Genomic DNA, 21586 nt, shown 5'->3' with positions numbered 1-21586 from the left:
AATATGTACCACAAATAGTGTTCTATATGTATGCCTACAAAATAGTCTCCTGGCAACAAAACCACATTATTAATGAGTCATTATATACTGCAAATAGTCTTCTATACACAGGCCTAAACGACTGGTCTCCTGATAAAATAAATAAACTATAAGTGAGTCATTATATATTGTAAATACTGTTCTATAAGCAGTCCTTAAAAAATTGTCTCCTGTTAACACAAACACATTATTAATGATTCATTATATCATAAATAGTCTTCTATACGCAGGCCTAGAAAAATAGTCTCCTGGCAACACAAACACATTATTTACCCAAAATAGTGTTCTATATGCAGGCCTAAAAAATAGTCTCCTCATAACACAAACAAATTATTAATGAGTCATTATATATCATAAATAGTCTTCTATAAGCATTCCTAAAAAAAATAGTCTCCTGATAACACAAACACATTATTAATGAATCATTATCTACCGTAAATAGTCTTCTATATGCAGGCCTAAAAATAGTCTTCAGATAACACAAATTATTAATGAGTCATTATATACAGTAAATAGTGTTCTATAAATAGTCCTAAAAGAATAGTCTCCTGGCAACACAAACACATTAATGAGTCATTATAGACCATAAATTAGTATTCTATAAGCAGTTGTCGAAAAATTGTTTCCTCACAACACAAACAAATTATTAATATGTCATTATATACCGTAAATAATTTTCTATAAGCAGTCATCAAGAAAATAGTCAGGCCATTTAAAAAAAATAAAAATAATAATAATAATAATGATGATGATGATGATGATGATGATGATGATGATGATGATGATGATGATGATAATAATTTTTTTTAAAGTAAAACATTCAAACATGCCCATGGCACTCGTAATAATGTCCAGGGGCCCATTTTATGAAGCAAGCTTAGAACTAAGGCCACGTTAAGATCATAAGGTAGCCATGCACTTAAGGTGATCTTAGGGCTGAGATAGCTTCGTAAAATGAGGCTCTATAGTCATAAGTTGAAAATTAACATTATTCCACCATACAACTGTTAAGTATTAATCTTGAAAGTATATACACCTTGGATAAAAATGGGTTTTTGTTTAATGACACTGCTAGAGCACACCGATTTATTAATCATCGGCTGTTTTGGATGTTAAACATTTGATAATTTTGACATATACATGTACATGTAGTCTTAAAGAGAAAACCTGCAATATTTATGCATTAGTAGCAAGGAATATTTTATATGCACCATCCCACAGACAGGATAGCACATACCACAGCCTTTAATATACCAGTTATGGTGCACTGGCTGGAATGAGAAGTAGCCCAATGGGCCCACCGATGGGGGATCCAAACCGACCATGCATCAAGCGAGTGTTTTACCACTGGGCTACATCCTATGTTGATGGAATATTGTACCTTATGATAATTATCAATTTTTAGAGCTATCTATCTTGAAAGATCTATCATGACAGTTATCTACCCTGAGATAATTATCTGCAGTGAGTTATCTGCCTTAATAAAGTTATCAATCTCAAGAGTTATCTACCTTGATATAGTTATCTACCTTGAAAGAATGATCTATTATGAGTTATCTACCCTGAGAGAATTATCTGCCACAAGTTATCTACCTTGATAGAGTTATCTATCTTGACATAGTATCTACCTTGATAGTTATTTACCTTGATATAGTTATCTACCTTGATAAAGTTATCTACCTTGATGGAGTTATCTACCTTCGTAGAGTTATCTATCTTAAGAGTTATCTACCTTCATAGAGTTATCTACCTTGATCGAGTTATCTATCTCAAAAGGTAAAGTTATCTATCTCAAGGTTTATCTTCCTTGATGGAGTTATCTACCTTGATGGACTTATCTACCTTGATGGTGTTATCTACCTTGGTAGAGTTATCTACTTTGATGGAGTTGTCTAACTTGATGGAGTTATCTACCTTGACAGAGTAATCTACCTTGAGTGACCCCTCTAGTGATGGACACTTGCGACCACCGTCTGCCGGTTCTGTGAGGATGCTTCGTACCCGGACCTGCATGCCGGACCCGCATGTGACGCTGCATTCTGACCAATCACTCCACTCGGACAGCTCGCAGTCTATTGGACAAGGAACCACACAAATCTCTTCCTCGTATTCTGAAATACATCAACATTCATATTTAATACACAGATCTCTTCCTCATCCTGAAATACATCAACATTTATATTTAATACACAGATCTCTTCCTCATCCTGAAATACATCAACATTCATATTTAATACACAGATCTCTTCCTCGTATTCTGAAATACATCAACATTCATATTTAATACACAGATCTCTTCCTCATCCTGAAATACATCAACATTTATATTTAATACACAGATCTCTTCCTCATCCTGAAATACATCAACATTTATATTTAATACACAGATCTCTTCCTCATCCTGAAATACATCAACATTCATATTTAATACACAGATCTCTTCCTCATCCTGAAATACATCAACATTCATATTTAATACACAGATCTCTTCCTCATTCATATTTAAAAGTAAAGTAAAGTTTGTTTTATTTAACGACGCCACTAGAGCACATTGATTTTTTATCTTATCATCGGCTATTGGACGTCAAACATATGGTCATTCTAACACTGTTTTTAGAGGAAAATAGTCTTCAAGGGAGACTACTACATGTTTCCAATAGCAGCAAGGGATCTTTTATATGCTTTATCTCAGACAGGACCGCACATACCACAAGCTTTGGCACACCAATCCTAGAGTCCACTGAACACGTTTGATCCTATGACCCTAATACCTGAGACTATCCTGCTCATACACCCGTATATCGTCAACGTCCCTAACTGCGTTGTGTTTCCAACTCAATTCAGTTTGATTTCTCGTGCACGGTTCGTGCAATCGTTCATTTGTGAGGTTTTTTTTTACAGTTCGAGAACATTTTCTTTAACAATAAAGTTCAGACAAGTAGGTATCTAAATACAAAACTTTACAAACCCCTAAAACCATTAATTTTACTGAGTCGATTTTGTTTATTCCTTAAAATTACCGATATTGTGTCCACATGACTCGTAGAAATGGGACTTAAAATGGAGGAAGATGAATTAACAAAATGGGTGCATGTCACATGACCTCACACATGCCATATGAACAAGGCCAAATCATTTAATTTTGATGATTTTTAAGACCCCTGTTGTTACAATTTGTTTACAATTATTATATTCGATCTGCAAAAGGTATTCTACATTTTTGTGCCTCTACTGTACCTCATAACAATTGTAAATAACTTTGAGTGTATAAATTGTGTTAATTAAGAATCAATTCATTAAAAAAATTGATATTTTACAAACTATTCACTGATATGAACGCAATGCCTATCCATATTGACATCAAGTGTTAGCGATGGGTGTTGGTAAAATGCGGACCAGACAAGAATGCTTAACAAACAAACATTTTCCTTTAAAAAAATTAATCAAAGTATTCGTTAACTGTGCATGGACTATATACCATCATGAGAACATTTGGATGCTCGTTCCATATCCCGTCTTCCATTGCGACATGCCACGGCCTTGTAGCGTGTCCCTACGCCACAGTACGCCTGCACGGGAATGTCGCTGTACGCGGTCCCGTTGGTGCTGCGGTGAGTCAGACTCTTCAGGGACATCTGCGCAAATCTGAAATCAAACAATTAATACATATCATAAAACTGCATAATCCAATAATTACATTTCCTTTACCTTCATTACAATTTAATTTGATTTTCTTTGCGTCTATGCACTTCATGGCAATTTGATTGGTCCAGAGGTGCTTACTTTTTTTGGTTCATATCTCGATAAACAGAACAAATTCAATCCATGCAATGTCATACAGTGTGCACATTGTTTTTTTCAGTTCATACTTGCATGAACCAAAAAATAATTGTGGTCAATTCTTAAATAACATCATCCCATTCATCCAGATTTAGCAACAAGAGTTTGTTCATTTCTCGATGATGCATCCCCATCGGTGGGCCCATTGGGCTATTTCTCGTTCCAGTCAGTGCACCACGACTGGTATGTACTACCCTGTCTGTGGGATGGTGCATATAAACGATCCCTTGCTGCTAATCGAAAAGAGTAGCCCATGAAGTGGTGACAGCGGGTTTCCTCTCTTAATATCTGTGTGGTCCTTAACCATATGTCTGATGCCATATAACTGTAAATAAAATGTGTTGAATGCGTCATTAAATAAAACATTTCTTTCTTTCTGAATGATGTCCAACAGAGATCAATTCCAGACCAACATCGCATCAAGCAAGTGCTATATCATTGGGCTATGCCCTACCTAATCAGCGAATGGGTCCACCGACAGGGATTTGATCCTACTTACCTCTGTTTGATGTCTTTCCTCTCCTCCAGCACACAGTCGGACCAGCTCCCAATGGGTCCACCGACAGGGATTTGATCCTACTTACCTCTGTTTGATGTCTTTCCTCTCCTCCAGCACACAGTCGGACCAGCTCCCAATGGGTCCACCGACAGGGATTTGATCCTACTTACCTCTGTTTGATGTCTTTCCTCTCCTCCAGCACAGTCAGACCAGCCCCTGATGGATCCACCGAGGTGATTCGATCCTACTTACCTCTGTTTGATGTCTTTCCTCTCCTCTAGCACACAGTCGGACCAGCCCCCAATGACGATCGGCTGAAGCTGGCTGCAGTAACACTGATCCTGTTCGTCCAGTGGGTACTTCTTGATATCCTTACACTCTGCCTCAAACCGGCTGCTACCTGCAGGCAAAACACTGCTTTTACACATCTGTTAAAACATCTCTTGGAATCGGTCTTTTATAATGTATATAAAGGGTCGATGAGAATAACCTGTGATGTCACATTTTTTATAAGGTGATATCAAAAAAAAATGTAACGATTACAAACTCTGCAATCGTGGAATATTTATGCCTAAGAAAGCATAATTTACCAACTACTTTTAATGGCCTACCAAAATTATAGTTTTTTAATTTAGTGTGTCACTGTGACCTTGACATACACTACCATTATAATACTGATTGTTTGGACATCGTAGGTTATTGGTGTGGATCCTTTATATATCGGGAAACATTTTGATCAGTATCTCATCGCGATTCACTAAGCAAGTTTCAGAGATCGCTACACTCCACAATTTTAAAACATTGAACAGTTATTGCTAATCAATTTTCAATGACTTGAAATATCGCTAATCAACATTTTGAAATACTATACAAGTTTTCACTAGATCGTAATTTTTATGAAATAAGTGAACTTCTCGTATTATTATCCAACCAAATGAAAGTTAACGAGTTTTGTAAAAAAATTATCTAGCGAAAATTAGTGTGGTATTTTATTTATCACCCACCATCAGATAATGTAAAATCTGATATAATTACTTCCAACATTACTCAATGAGACATGCAAATTTATTACCCATATGGGCTCAAATATATGGGGTAATATTTTTTCCATCTCTACACAGTGTGCAGCATGCTTCTACAGCCACTGATTGGCTGGCTTAAAAAAAAATCAAGACGTTTGGTTGGTTGCTTACCATAGCCGGAACCAAGGCCCCGTTCAATGAAAGAATCGTAGCTATGGATAACTGTAGCAACTTAATTACGGTGAGACTTAGGACTGGCACATGTAAACTTTACAGTCGTTCCACAAAGCAACTTGACGGTAGTCGTAAGTGTCCCTTTTAACGATTAAGATCTTCTTTGCGAAGAAGTGAGAATTATAGTTGTATGATTGTTAGGATATATGGGGTTAATTATTGTTAGAATATATGGGGTTAACTTTAAATTCGTAGTTCAAGTGCAAGGGGGTAAATTAAGCCATATAAAATAGTTTCTACTTGGGAGGGGAGATACTGGTCCGGATGTGTGTAATTAACAAACCTAAGTGTCTGTTTAAATTATAGGGAGAAAGGGCTGACCTGGTCAGAACACCTTAATTTGCATACTATTTTCTCTGCTTGTTTTATATACAGTGAAACCCCTCAAAACCGGACAGCCATGGGACCAAGGAAAAAGACTGGTTTTGAAGGGTTTCCATTTTACAGAGGTTTCAGTATTGAGGTAAACCATTTGCTGGTTGCTGTTCTCTACTTAATATAGTAACTAATAAAACTGCCAATAAAACAGGTACACTTTCGAACTTTTAAATTATTTTAAGTTTATCATCAGGTGATAATTCAACATACCTATGAGTTTTCTTGTCCTAAATCGAAATCCACTGCAGCCCCCAACACACGGGCCCCACTGTGACCAATCAGTGATCCGACACTCCTTGTCACATGACACGTAGCACGCATCAACGATTTTCGGCATCGCTCCCGTGTTCAGTAGACACGTGTTCAATGGATGAACGGTGCTGTTGGAATGCTTACAGGTCACATCTGAAATCAGAACAGTCATGTTTAGATAGAATGCTTACTGGTCACATCTGAAATCAGAACTGTCGCGTTTAGATAGAATGCTTACAGGTCACATCTGAAATCAGAACTGTCACATTTAGATAGAATGCTTACAGGTCACATCTGAAATCAGAACTGTCACATTTAGATAGAATGCTTACAGGTCATATCTGAAATCAGAACAGTCACGTTTAGAATGAATGCTTACAGGTCACATCTGAAATCAGAACTGTCATGTTTAGATAGAATGCTTACAGGTCACATCTGAAATCAGAACTGTCACATTTAGACATGGACTCTAAAGATGTCTCAACATGGATGGATGAAGGAATGGATATATGGACGAATGGATGGAAGGACGAATGAATGGATGGATGTTTGGATGGATGGATGGATGGATGGATGGATGGATGGATGGATGGATGGATGGATGGATGGATGGATGGATGATGGATGGATGGATGGAAGGACAGATGGATGGATGGAAAAATGGACGGATGGACAAATGGACGGATGGATGAATGGATGGATGGATGAATGAATGGATGGATGGATGGATGGATGGATGGATGGATGGATGATGGATGGATGGATGGATGAATGGAGGAAGGATTGATGGCTGATTGAATGGATGAATGATGGATGGATGGATGGATGGATGGGTGAATAGATGGATGGATGGATGGATGGAGGAAGGATTGATGGATGATTGGATGGATGAATGAATGAATGATGGATGAATGGAATATTGATGGATGGATGCATGGACGGATGGACAGAAGGACAGACAGATGGATGGATGGATGGACAGATGGGTGATCATTCGGTGGGTGGATCAATGGATGGATGATGGAGTGATGTGTTGTTTGGATGGGTAGGTCAGAGGATGGCTAAGTACAGGAAAGAAGGATTGAGGATGGATTTAGTTGGTTGAATATGGATTGATGAGTCTATGGATGAATTGGCAAGTACAACTTGAAAAAATGTATATTTAGTAAATTCCTAAGTACACTAACATACATAACATACTGAGTATATGACACCACACTACCATGACCTGTACACACAACCTATATCGTACTTACTTCTTGCTCTGAGCCAGTCTCCACAGTATGGCACTATTGGTGGTAAGATACCGAGTATATGACACCACACTACCATGACCTGTACACACAACCTATATCGTACTTACTTCTTGCTCTGAGCCCGTCTCCACAGTACAGCACTACTGGTGGTAAGATACCGAGTATATGACACCACACAACCATGACCTGTACACACAACCTATATCGTACTTACTTCTTGCTCTGAGCCCGTCTCCACAGTACGGCACTACTGGTGGTAAGATACCGAGTATATGACACCACACAACCATGACCTGTACACACAACCTATATCATACTTACTTCTTGCTCTGAGCCAGTCTCCACAGTACGGCACTATTGGTGGTAAGATACCAAGTATATGACACCACACAACCATGACCTGTACACACAACCTATATCATACTTACTTCTTGCTCTGAGCCCGTCTCCACAGTATGGCACTATTGGTGGTAAGATACCGAGTATATGACACCACACAAACATGACCTGTACACACAACCTATATCGTACTTACTTCTTGCTCTGAGCCAGTCTCCACAGTATGGCACTATTGGTGGTAAGATACCGAGTATATGACACCACACTACCATGACCTGTGCACACAACCTATATCGTACTTACTTCTGGCTCTGAGCCCGTCTCCACAGTATGGCACTATTGGTGGTAAGATACCGAGTATATGATACCACACTACCATGACCGGTACACACAACCTATATCGTACTTACTTCTTGCTCTGAGCCAGTCTCCACAGTATGGCACTATTGGTGGTAAGATACCGAGTATATGACACCACACTACCATGACCTGTACACACAACCTATATCGTACTTACTTCTTGCTCTGAGCCCGTCTCCACAGTACGGCACTACTGGTGGTAAGATACCGAGTATATGACACCACACAACCATGACCTGTACACACAACCTATATCATACTTACTTCTTGCTCTGAGCCAGTCTCCACAGTACGGCACTATTGGTGGTAAGATACCAAGTATATGACACCACACAACCATGACCTGTACACACAACCTATACCGTACTTACTTCTTGCTCTGAGCCAGTCTCCACAGTATGGCACTATTGGTGGTAAGATACCGAGTATATGACACCACACAAACATGACCTGTACACACAACCTATACCATACTTACTTCTTGCTCTGAGCCAGTCTCCACAGTATGGCACTATTGGTGGTAAGATACCAAGTATATGACACCACACAAACATGACCTGTACACACAACCTATATCGTACTTACTTCTTGCTCTGAGCCCGTCTCCACAGTATGGCACTATTGGTGGTAAGATACCGAGTATATGATACCACACAACCATGACCTGTACACACAACCTATACCGTACTTACTTCTGGCTCTCAGCCCGTCTCCACAGTATGGCACTATTGGTGGTAAGATACCGAGTATATGATACCACACTACCATGACCGGTACACACAACCTATACCGTACTTACTTCTTGCTCTGAGCCAGTCTCCACAGTATGGTACTATTGGTGGTAAGATACCGAGTATATGATACCACACTACCATGACCGGTACACACAACCTATACCGTACTTACTTCTTGCTCTGAGCCCGTCTCCACAGTATGGCACTATAGGTGGTAAGATACACTGGCTCCATGGAGAGATGTTCCAGTAGAAGCTATCACAGACAGGTAGGTTGAGACACGACCGCTCCTCAAACAGACTGTTGGGACAGGGTGAGCCGCGGTTCTCTGGGTACTGCAGGATAAAGCGCTGGCGTCTCTGTTTGGGAAGAATCTGGGCTGTCAACGGCAACAACAGAAATAACATGTAGACATAGACAGTCATTTACATATATAGTGGGTTTGCTGCAGTGAGATAGATATTGTATCGTATCATATCGTATCGTATCGTATCATATAAAATATCATATAACATCGTATATCATATAAATCATATAATATATCATGTCATATTATATATCAATCATATATATCGTATATCATATCATATTATATTATATCGTACCATATTATATTATATCATATCATAGTATATTATATCGTATCATATTATATTATATTATATCATATCATATTATATTGTATCATATCATTTTATATTGTATCATATCATATTATATCGTAATCAGATATCATATCATATCATATTGTATCATATGATATGATACTGTATCATATCATATTATATTGTATCATATAATATCATATTGTATCATATCATATTATATCGCATCGCATCGCATCGCATCTCATCTATCTCATATATCATGTCATCTCATCTCATCTCATCTCATCTTATCTCATCTCATATATTATATCATCCAGGCTCAAACTTAAGAATTTTTCTCCCATGGCAATTTTTTAAAGAATTGCGATGGGTGAGAGATACACACAGAGAGATATGAGGAGAACGCACGTACTGTTTCCTCATTCAGCTATATCAATTCGAGTTGGTAGTGACAGATAGCTCTAGGTGTGAGACTGTGATACGAGGCTGACAACTTTGACCATGTAACTGACTCCGGTGGAGTGTTCACGTATATTCTAGAAGATTGACTGGTTATAGCTGCCACCATAATGTCATTGTAAATACTTTTGTTTATTATAATTATCAACCGGGAATGGCGATCGGAAATGACCAATGTGTGTTTCAGGATTGGGATCGACAATGGAAGAAAGGTTTCATCGTTGGATATGAAAACGTTGGTGACTATTAACTTTTGATTGCCATAAGTAATTTCTATAAATGTCAATTTAGGCGATTAAAATATTTTATATTTTAATCAACTTATTATTGTGACTTTAATTATCTATATTCCTAGACAACAAATTATCTTCAATTTTAGGTGCTTGGACATCACATTATCAATATGTCATTTGTATGCATGCTTAACATTTCTTTAAAGGGACATTCCTGAGTTTTCTGTAATTTTTAAGATGTTATTGCTAACAGAGACTTTTTGACGACTGTAATTTCTGCATAAAATATTAGTGGCTGTATATTAAACGTGTTTCTAATCGTTCTAATATTTGTCCTAGGTTAAATTTCATTTTATTTCCTAAAAAAGATTTGTTCGTACGTACGAAATTATTTGTAGACAAAATCCAGTTTGGGCTTCTTACAAATATTAAGACGACCAGAAACACATTGAATATACAGATACTGATATTCTAAACAAGAAAATATATTTAATATGTAAATTTAATCGTAGAAATATTTTATTTGTCGGAAACATCTTACAATGGAGCAAACTCGGGAATGTCCCTTTAAGTAAATATTCAGTGATATACTCATTGCGTTATTTATGTCTCTCAGTATAATATATATGATATGACATTTCTATAAGTAAATATTTGGTGAATACTCAGTACGTTATTTATGTATCTCAGTATAATATATATGATATGACATTTCTATATGAAAATATTCAGTGATATACTCATGGCGTTATTTATGTCTCTCAGTATAATATATATGATATGACATTTCTATATGAAAATATTCGGTGAATACTCATTGCATTATTTATATCTCTCAGTATAATATATATGATATGACATTTCTATAAGTAAATATTCAGTGATATACTCATTGTGTTATTTATGTCTCTCAGTATAATATATATGATAGGACATTTCTATAAGTAAATATTCAGTGATATACTCATTGTGTTATTTACGTCTCTCAGTATAATATATATGATAGGACATTTCTATATGAAAATATTCACTACTCATTGCGTTATTTATGTCTCTCAGTATAATATATATGATAGGACATTTCTATAAGTAAATATTCAGTGATATACTCATTGTGTTATTTATGTCTCTCAGTACAATATATATGATAGGACATTTCTTTAAGAAAATATTCAGTGACATACTCATTCTGATTGGTTATTAATAAAGTGCACTTCGTTTTATGCGTTACTACGATGAGCGAGCGTGTAGGTGTTATATATTCAACGATAATTAGCGATAGCATTTATGGATATTTAAGATGGTAGTAGAGCGTGGGTGTGTAGAAAACTAAAGTATATGGTGGAAAATGTGATCTTTGGCACAGAAGAATGCCATACTTTTCTCTTGTGTTTGGACCGATTTTTGGGGGTTCCGGAACTTTCGACAAAAATGGTTTCGGGAAGTTACAAAACACCACAATTTTTTTTTGTGTGAATCAAAACCGTACAGCAGATGGGTGGATGAAATTAAAGTGTGGCAGAAGAAACAAGGTCCAGTGATAGCGTTATCATTACCGGAAAGCGAAGGGTCGATCCGTGATAAACTGTTTAGCGAACTGTGCACAGACAATTCAATATTTATGGACAAAAAAGACGAACTTGTCGTAGCATAGGAAGGAAATGGTTTATTTAATGATGCACTCAACACATTTTATTTACAGTTATATGGCATCAGTCATATGGTTAAGGACCACACAGATATTGAGAGAGAAAACCCACTGTCGCTACTTCATGAGCTACTCTTTTCGATTATCAGCAAGGGATCTTTTATATGCACCATCCACAGACAGGGTAGTACATACCACGGCCTTTGATATACCAGTCGTGGTGCACTGGCTGGAACGAGAAATAGCCCAATGGGCCCACCAACGGGGATCGATCCTAGACTGATAGCGCATCGAGCGAGTGCTTTAGCACTGGGCTACATCCCGCCCCCAGTAGCATATGAAGCGTATACAGAGTGTTTATGGATATTTCACACGTATAATAAACTTACATGGGACATCCAGACAGGACACATGACATGTGGACCAGTTAGACCACTCGGTTACCAGGCAGTCGACGGGACAAGCTAGCGTACAAGACTGAGTCTCTCTGGGTTTAACTCTTTCTTCACATCTGAAAAATATATTTAGTTATTTACTAGCCCAACATTGAATATCACTAGTCATGGGAGTGGGGCTACCATAATCTAGAAGCCCTGACATTATTATACAAGCTTGTGTGTCGTACAGATTTTACCAAACGAAGGAAGGAAATGTTTTATTTAACGACGCACTCAACACATTTTATTTACAGTTATATGGCATCAGACACATGGTTAAGGACCACACAGATAGTGAGGGAGGAAACCCGCTGTCGCCACATCATGGGCTACTCTTTTCGATTAGCAGCAAGGGATGTTTTATATGCAACATCCCGTAGACAGGATAGCACATACTACGGCCTTTGATGTACCAGTCGTGGTGCACTGGCTGGATTTATGAAACGAGTGTCAGGATTTTTGTACTGCCCAAGCGAGAGTGAGGGTAATACATAAATGCTGACATGAGTTTCGTAAAATCAGTACGACTCACATGTGAGTGTAATAATTTCTTTATTATCCATATTATTAGTGTTTATTTTTTTTATGAAAAACAAGACACAACGCATTGTCACATAGAGATTCAGTCTTATATGACTTTTTGCATCATTAAAGACAACATTAGCCAACTATAAATAATGATATTTTTAACCTTCTTGCCTTGCTCCCCCCTTTCTCTTTCGATCAACCATTCCAAAAATATGCCAGAATTACTTCAAGAAATGTGTGCAAATTTTACTCTTTTGACGTAATCCTACAGGACATTTACAATTCAATAGCATCAAAAATACTGCCACCCGCTACAGACCCTGGTCGGACTGCTAGTGATCTCTTGCACCGGCCAGCGTGGTCGGTCCCCTCCTCTCAACCATACCTGTCCTAATCTGACCTTCTTGCCAATGGGCATTGGAGGTGTCATGGTTAAGCCGTCAGATATAAGGCTGATAGGTACACAGTTCGCATCCCGTTACCGGCTCCCACCCAGAGCATGTTTTAACGACTCAGTGGGTAGGTGTAAGACCACTATACTCTCTTCTCTCTCAGTAACCACTAACAACTAACCACTACCTACTGTCATAAGCTGGTAGGTACTGGGTTCGCATCCCGTTACCGGCTCCCACACCAGAGTGAGCTTTAACGACTCAATGGGTAGGTGTAAGACCTGTACACCCTCATCTCTCCCACTAACCACTAACAACTAACCACTAACTACTAACAACTAACCCTCTGTCCTGAATACATAGCCCAGATAGCTGAGTTGGGTGCCCTGGGCCCCGTTCCATGAAGCGATCTTAGCCCTAAGATCAACTTAAGTGCATAGGGTAGCTATACGCCTACGGTAATCTTAGGGCTAAGATCGCTTCGTGAAACAGGGCCCAGGACAGCATGCTTGAACCGTAATTGGATATAAGCATGAAAATAAGTAGAAACGAATACGAAACCTTCTTGCCAGCACAGCCTGTCCCTGTTCATTGTGACACGTTACTTTACGGTTCTGGATGCCACGCCCACACCTTATACCACCGTCGTCAAGGATACACCGCTCCCATTGGTTGGTTTTCCAAAAGTATTTAGCACATTCGACAGTAGTGGGGCACGATCGACTTTCCTTTAATATTGGAGGGCATGGCTGGCCACCTATATGAAAGATATGAGAAAAGAAAATATATATTGGTATATTCATTTTTTTTAAATGTCCCACTTTTTAAAGTTAAATTAAACCGTGGGGAAAGTGTAGACCACAGCGCATTGCACATTTACACAGGGGTTTTGACAGATAGTAAGGAAAGAAACGTTTTATTTAACGATGCACTCAACACATTTTATTCACAGTTATATGGCGTCAGAAATGTGGTTAAGGACCACACAGATATTGAGAGAGCAAACCCGCTGTCGCCTCTTCATGAGCTACTCTTTTCGATTAGGGATCTTTTATATGCACCATCCCACAGACAGGATAGTACATAACACAGCCTTTGATATACCAGTTGTGGAGCACTGGCTGGAATGACAAATAGCCCAATGGGCCCACCGACGGGGATCGATCCCAGACTGATCGTGCATCAGGCGAGCGCTGTACCACTGGGCTACGTCCCGCCTCTTGACAGATAGTAATTGGGAATTAATGGATACATTTTTATAATGTTTAGATAATAGTATGCTGTTTAAAATTTGTCAAAATACATGCAAGTAAACTTTCGTTTCGGTTAACAACGTCACTAGAGCACATTGATTTATCAATCATCGGCTACTGGATGTCAAATATTTGGTAATTTTTACATATATAGTCTTAGAAAGGAAACATGCTACATTTTTCTGTTAGTAGGAAGGGATCTTAATATGCACTTTTCCACACACAGTATAGCACATACCACAGCCTTTGATATATATATATACCAGTCGTGGTGCACTGGCTGGGACAAGAAATACCCCAATGGGCCCACCGACGGGAATTGATCCCAAAGCCGATTGCGTATCAATTGAGCACTTTACCACTGGTCTACATCCAGGGCAGGACGTAGCCTAGTGGTACAGCGCTCGCTCGATGTGCAGTCAGTGTGGGATCGATCCCCATCGGTGGGCCCATTGGGCTATTTCTCATTCTAGCCAGTGCACTACGACTGGTATATCAAAGGCCGTGGTATGTACTACCCTGTCTGTGGGATGGTGCATATAAAAGATTCCTTGCTGCTAATCGAAAAAGAGTAGCCCATGAAGTGGCGATAGCGGGTTTCCTCTCTTAACATCTGTGTAGTCCTTAACTATATGTCTGACACCATATAACGTAAATAAAATGTGTTGAGTGTGTCGTTAAATAAAACATTTCTTTCTTTCTTTCTTTGGTCTACATCCCATCCCCCAAATGGATGAACCATACCTTTCCCAGGATAAGCTAGAATATTGCGCTCCCTCATCCGGATGTTCGGTCCCAGCGAGTGTGGACTGCATGGCTCTGGACACGATGACCAGCTTGACCACTCGGACGTCACGCAGTCCTCGGAGCATGGCACATAGCAATCCTGCCACGGCTGACTGCCCCGCTGGTCCCAGCATCGGCGATCCGTGACCACGTCCTGTAGTCAGAAAGTAGTCAATGTTGAAAAGAAAAAAAAGAAAGCTTTTTGTTTGTGATTTGTTTATAATAACAAAACGCTGGAGCACATTGATTAAACAAGCAATTAGAGTGTACTGCTAAAGCAACACATGTCCCCTACCGAGCACAACAAATTTTGCGTATTTTTTTTAATTCAAGGGCCGCAAATCGCAATGAAAGTTACAGCTGATCTGTAACAGAACATGATAAAAGTATAAACAAAATTTCATCTCAAAAGTCTGGAAAACAAATTTTCATATGTCCTAAATTCAAGGGCCACAACTCTGTAAAAAAAAAAGCTAAATTGCCATAAAATTCAAATTTGATCTGTAACAACTAGTACATGATAAAGCTATACAAAAAATTTCAAGGCATTGTGAAAAAACCCCATCATGAAAACTATATGTGGGATGGATGGACAGACAGACGGAAAGAAGGACAGATATGAAACCTATGGACGGGTAGGGGACTGATAACCATCAGCTGTTGAATATCAAATGTGTGATAATAAAAGACGCTACATTTTACGATTAAAAAAAATAATAATAATTTAAAAAATTGTTTAACAACACCACTAGAGCACATTGATTTATTTATCATCAGCAATTATGATATCACAAGACATTTGGGGAGTATTCTCTAATATTATCTACACCTCACAATGGTGCTAGATTCTATTAGTATGTGCACCTACCCCGGCTCTGTTGACACACACGGCCGTGATGCCGCGGTGGCCAATGCCGCACCCCCCAGGCTGCGTAGCGTCGCAGTCCCCGACGGTGAGATTCCAGCCGAAGCACAGTCTCGGTTCACACATCTGACTCTCGCTGACGTGCAGGCATTCTTGGCCCCCAGGACCCGGCAACGTCAGCACTTCCCGCGTACGGTGACGCTTGCCTGGCGAGAAATTAAAATCAGTCATAATCCAAGCTGTTGTTGTTTGTCTAATATATTAACTATGTTCGATGACAATTCCAACATCAAAATTTGGAATTAGTACACCTAATTTATTAACTATGTTCGATGACAGTCATTTCCGACACCAAAATTGGTGACGTTTGCCTGTCGAGAAATTAAAACCGAGTTGTTTTTGTTTGTCTAATTTATTAACTATGTTCAATAACAGTCACTTCCGACAACAAAATTTGGAATTAGTACACCTAATTTATTAAGTATGTCCGATGACAGTCACTTCTGACAGCAAAATTTGGAATTAGTACACTTAATTTATTAAGTATGTCCAATGACAGTCACTTCTGACAGCAAAATTTGGAATTAGTACACTTAATTTATTAAGTATGTCCGATGACAGTCACTTCCGACAGCAAAATTTGGAATTAGTACACCTAATTTATTAAGTATGTCCGATGACAGTCACTTCCGACAGCAAAATTTGGAATTAGTACACCTAATTTATTAAGTATGTCCGATGACAGTCACTTCTGACAGCAAAATTTGGAATTAGTACACTTCATTTATTAAGTATGTCCAATGACAGTCACTTCTGACAGCAAAATTTGGAATTAGTACACCTAATTTATTAAGTATGTCCGATGACAGTCACTTCCGACAGCAAAATTTGGAATTAGTACACTTAATTTATTAAGTATGTCCAATGACAGTCACTTCCGACACCAAAATTTGGAATTAGTACACCTAATTTATTAAGTATGTCCAATGACAGTCACTTCCGACACCAAAATTTGGAATTAGTACACTTAATTTATTAAGTATGTCCAATGACAGTCACTTCCGACACCAAAATTTGGAATTAGTACACCTAATTTATTAAGTATGTCCAATGACAGTCACTTCCGACACCAAAATTTGGAATTAGTACACTTAATTTATTAAGTATGTCCAATGACAGTCACTTCCGACACCAAAATTTGGAATTAGTACACTTAATTTATTAAGTATGTCCAATGACAGTCACTTCCGACACCAAAATTTGGAATTAGTACACTTAATTTATTAAGTATGTCCAATGACAGTCACTTCCGACACCAAAATTTGGAATTAGTACACCTAATTTATTAAGTATGTCCAATGACAGTCACTTCCGACACCAAAATTTGGAATTAGTACACCTAATTTATTAAGTATGTCCAATGACAGTCACTTCCGACAGCAAAAAACGGTGACATTTGCCTGATGAGAAATTATCCAATGTTTATTAACTAAGTTCAATGAAAGTCACTTCTGACACTAAAATGATGCAGTCTGTGTGGGGGTTTTTTTTATCAATGTGCTAACATTATAATCACCTAAAGTAATTCATAGACGTGTTAGGTTAACTTCCTTCCAAGTTATAGAAAGCAAAAAACAAAAAACAAACATCAACAATTCAGTTATATGTCTATGTCTTATCTACAGTGCATATACATCTATAATGACATTTATTAATTTCCATAGAATGTCTTCTTGTTACCACAATTCAAAGTCACAAAAGTCATATCCTAGAGAGATTTGTTTAGAGACAGAATCATCGAAATACGTAGTAAAAACTAAAATCACTTCTTTGTTTGTCTCACCTCAAAACAAAATGGTTACAAAGACTGAGTCATTTAAAAAAAGACCACATTGTGCAATTAAACAGACAATGTTTTCTGGATTATCAGAGTTTGTAATTTAATGAAGTTTTACATTATAGGTTGGAAAAAAAACGTGGTCTAATATGCTATACACTAGGAATTATATAGAGGATAATAAACGATTTACCAGTTATTAGCATGTCCTGAGTAAAATCATTTTCATTTGTCATGAGCTTTAATATAGCGACTGACAAGTGAAAATTATTTCATGAGAGACATTATAAATTGTAGAAGATTCATGAGGTGCATTAATAATGTTCAAACAACCAAAAATCAATAGCAATGTCATGTACCCAGTTTAGTGTTATTGTAAGGAGATGTAAAGTGACGTCATTGGAATACTGACATCATTCAAATTCAAAATTAGCTGTATTGTTACAATGCTTTGCCGCATTAAATTGCTCGCTTTTCTTCAATTTTGTTTTCCGAGTGGTTGGCAAATCGTTTGACAGCCATATTTTATTTACATTGGTAACGAACAAATTTTTGCATGGCACATTAATACAATATCAACAGTCTGATGTTACAGGTGGGGTTTAAGAGATTTTACTCCACCCACGCGGAGTATAAGGGTTTTGTCAAAGGCTAAATAACCAATGAAATTCGAGTATTTAACATGAAGGCGAGATAAAAATTTGATAATAACTGGTACCAAGTTTGTTATTCTATTTATGACCCCAGCTATTTTTTCCAAAAAGCCTTAGTTTTTGATATAGGTCTACATATATGTACATGCATATGAAAACAGTGTAAAGGTAGTACTAAACCAAATAACTTCCGGCTAGGTCAAAGTTCGCGGTGCACCCAACTTTTGATAAAGAAGTGAACACCACAAGTCCTGTGATTTGTGATAAATGTGAGAGTGTTGGTTGTAAAAAAAAAAAGCTTTCATCAGGGCAAAAAATGTATACAATTTTATTTCATCTAGTACCACTGTGTCAATTAGCCTTGTGCTTGAAACATGTATGGGATACCTGTACAAAAAAAGAACTTGAATTTTGTGCAGGACTAGGGTAGTCATAGTCAAAGACGCTACCCGTTATATCAGAAATGAGCAGCTTGACCCCCATTTTTGTCTGATTCACTTTAAGGGTGAGTGGTGGTAGTATTTATATCCGTGGCGTTTATGTCGATTGATACGCTGCAGGTAGGAGTTTTAGCCACATATGTTACTATTGTCGTCTATGGGATTTGATTTGGTGGTATACACCCTTTACGGGTGAGGGGTGGTAGTATTTATATCCGTGTCGTTTATGTCGATTGATATGCTGCAGGTAGGAGGTTTAACCACATATGTTATTATTGTCTTCTATGGGATTTGATTTGGTAGTATACACCCTAAAGCACTTTAAACATTGTTCTGAGTATTGCTATAACTTTGTATTTTAATCACATTCATAGATATTTTCAAAAACAAGTTCTATAAATTTTGTCAAAACATGTTTTATACCGGTACTGAATTGCATTAAACTAACATTTTATTACAAGTTTAACACTAAAAACTGAAAGCCGTAAATACAAACTCTTTAAACTATGCGACATCATTTGCCAAATCATGATAATGTCATCTTTAGTATCGACAAGGTCATTGGTTTGTTAGTATCAAATCATCCACTCATTGTGTATGTTACACAAATGCAGAATATTTCTGACAAAATATGATAAACATTTTCACTGTTATAAGTGACCGCTGAGGTAATAAAAATATTATAAGTATTATAAGTGACTAACCATTTAGTTGAACACTTTGTCTCTTTCTCTTGGAAGCTAGACAGTCGTCAGAGAGACACGTGCTCCACGGGGACCACTGAGAGACGGAGCAGTCCCAGTTACACTCCATGTCACAGCCCTGCGAGATGAGCGGTTTCGGCTGGGGACACTGGGCTTCGTCGAGGACCGGGCGTTCTATACCATCATCTGAAAAACAAAACGTTAAAGTTTGTTAAAGTTTGTGTTGTTTAATGACACCACTAGAGCATTTTGATTTATTAATCATCGGTCGTTCTATACCATCATCTGAAAAACAAAACGTTAAAGTTTGTGTTGTTTAATGACACCACTAGAGCATTTTGATTTATTAATCATCGGTTGTTCTATACCATCATCTGAAAAACAAAAAGTTAAAGTTTGTGTTGTTTAATGACACCACTAGAGCACTTTGATTTATTAATCATCGGTCGGTCTAAACCATCATCTGAAAAACAAAGCGTTAAAGTTTGTTTTTGTTTAACGACATCACTAGAGCACACCGTGCTTCGTCGAGGACCGGGCGCTCTATTCCATCATTTGAAAAACAAAACGTTAAAGTTTGTTTTGTTTAATGACACCACTAGAACACATTGATTTATTAATCATCGGTCTCTCTATACCATCATTTGAAAAACAAAAAATTAAAGTTTGTTAAAGTTTGTTTTGTTTAAACGACACTACTAGGGAATACTGAGCTTCATCGAGGACCTGGAACTCTATACCATCATTTGAAAAACAAAGCATTAGAGTTTGTTTTGTTTAACAAAACCACTAGAGCACATTGATTTATTAATCATTGGTTATTGATGTCTAACATAATATGTTATGGTAATGTCGACTATTATTCAACAAAAAATATGTTAAACTGTTTTGTTTAACAACACCACTAGAGCACATTGATTTACATATCATTGGTTATTGAATGTCAAACATTTCATAATTTTGACATATATTATTTGAGAGGAAACCTGCTACATTTTTCCATTAGTAGCAAGGGAACTTTTATATGCATAAAAAAAATGTTTTTGTTTAATGACACCACTAGAGCACATTTATTTATTAATCATCAGTTATTTCATTTCAAACATTTGGTAATTTTGACATATAGTCTTAGAGAGGAAACCCACAACATTTTTCAGTTAGTAGTAAGGGATCTTTTATATGCACCATCCCACAGATAGGATATACCAGATATGGTGCACTGGCTGGAATGAGAAATAGCCCAATGGGCTCACCCGACAGGGATTGATCTCAGACTAAACCCACATTTAGAGAGTGCTTAACCACTGGGCTACGTCTCACCCCTGAAGAACTAAATTATTTATACATGTGTGACTCTGTTGTAGACTACCCACAGATTATTTATACATGTGTGACACTGTTGTAGACTACCCAAAGATTATTTATACATGTGTGACTCTGTTGTAGACTACCAACAGATTATTTATACATGTGTGACACTGTTGTAGACTGCCCACAGATTATTGATACATGTGTGACACTGTTGTAGACTACCCACAGATTATTTATACATGTGTGACACTGTTGTAGACTATCCACAGATTATTGATACATGTGTGACACTGTTGTAGACTACCGACAGATTATTTATACATGTGTGACTCTGTTGTAGACTACCGACATATTATTTATACATGTGTGACACTATTGTAGACTACCCACAGATTATTGATACATGTGTGACACTGTTGTAGACTACCGACAGATTATTTATACATGTGTTACTCTGTTGTAGACTACCGACAGATTAT

The 21586-nt window shown here is 37.6% G+C and overlaps 1 protein-coding gene across 2 annotated transcripts in view; it reads right to left on the bottom strand.

Annotated features, from left to right (window-relative positions):
• The window catches only part of LOC121385300 (thrombospondin type-1 domain-containing protein 7A-like), a 156010-nt gene that overhangs the window by 78747 nt on the left and 55677 nt on the right, over positions 1-21586 (bottom strand). For both annotated transcript variants that reach the window (XM_041515920.1, XM_041515919.1), the window contains exons 5-14: positions 19797-19982; positions 16166-16368; positions 15256-15451; positions 13820-14015; positions 12291-12412; positions 9126-9332; positions 6223-6417; positions 4631-4778; positions 3518-3684; positions 1972-2150 (exon numbers count right to left, since the gene is read on the bottom strand). In XM_041515920.1, coding sequence (XP_041371854.1) covers positions 1972-2150; positions 3518-3684; positions 4631-4778; positions 6223-6417; positions 9126-9332; positions 12291-12412; positions 13820-14015; positions 15256-15451; positions 16166-16368; positions 19797-19982 — 1799 coding nt within the window. The remainder of the gene's footprint in view (positions 1-1971; positions 2151-3517; positions 3685-4630; positions 4779-6222; positions 6418-9125; positions 9333-12290; positions 12413-13819; positions 14016-15255; positions 15452-16165; positions 16369-19796; positions 19983-21586) is intronic.

The sequence above is a fragment of the Gigantopelta aegis genome, chromosome 11 (genome assembly GCF_016097555.1).
Source record: "Gigantopelta aegis isolate Gae_Host chromosome 11, Gae_host_genome, whole genome shotgun sequence".
NCBI classification, from domain to species: Eukaryota; Metazoa; Mollusca; class Gastropoda; order Neomphalida; family Peltospiridae; genus Gigantopelta; species Gigantopelta aegis.
The sequence above is the reverse complement of the archived record's forward strand: the minus strand, read 5'-3'. Positions and strand labels throughout refer to the sequence as shown.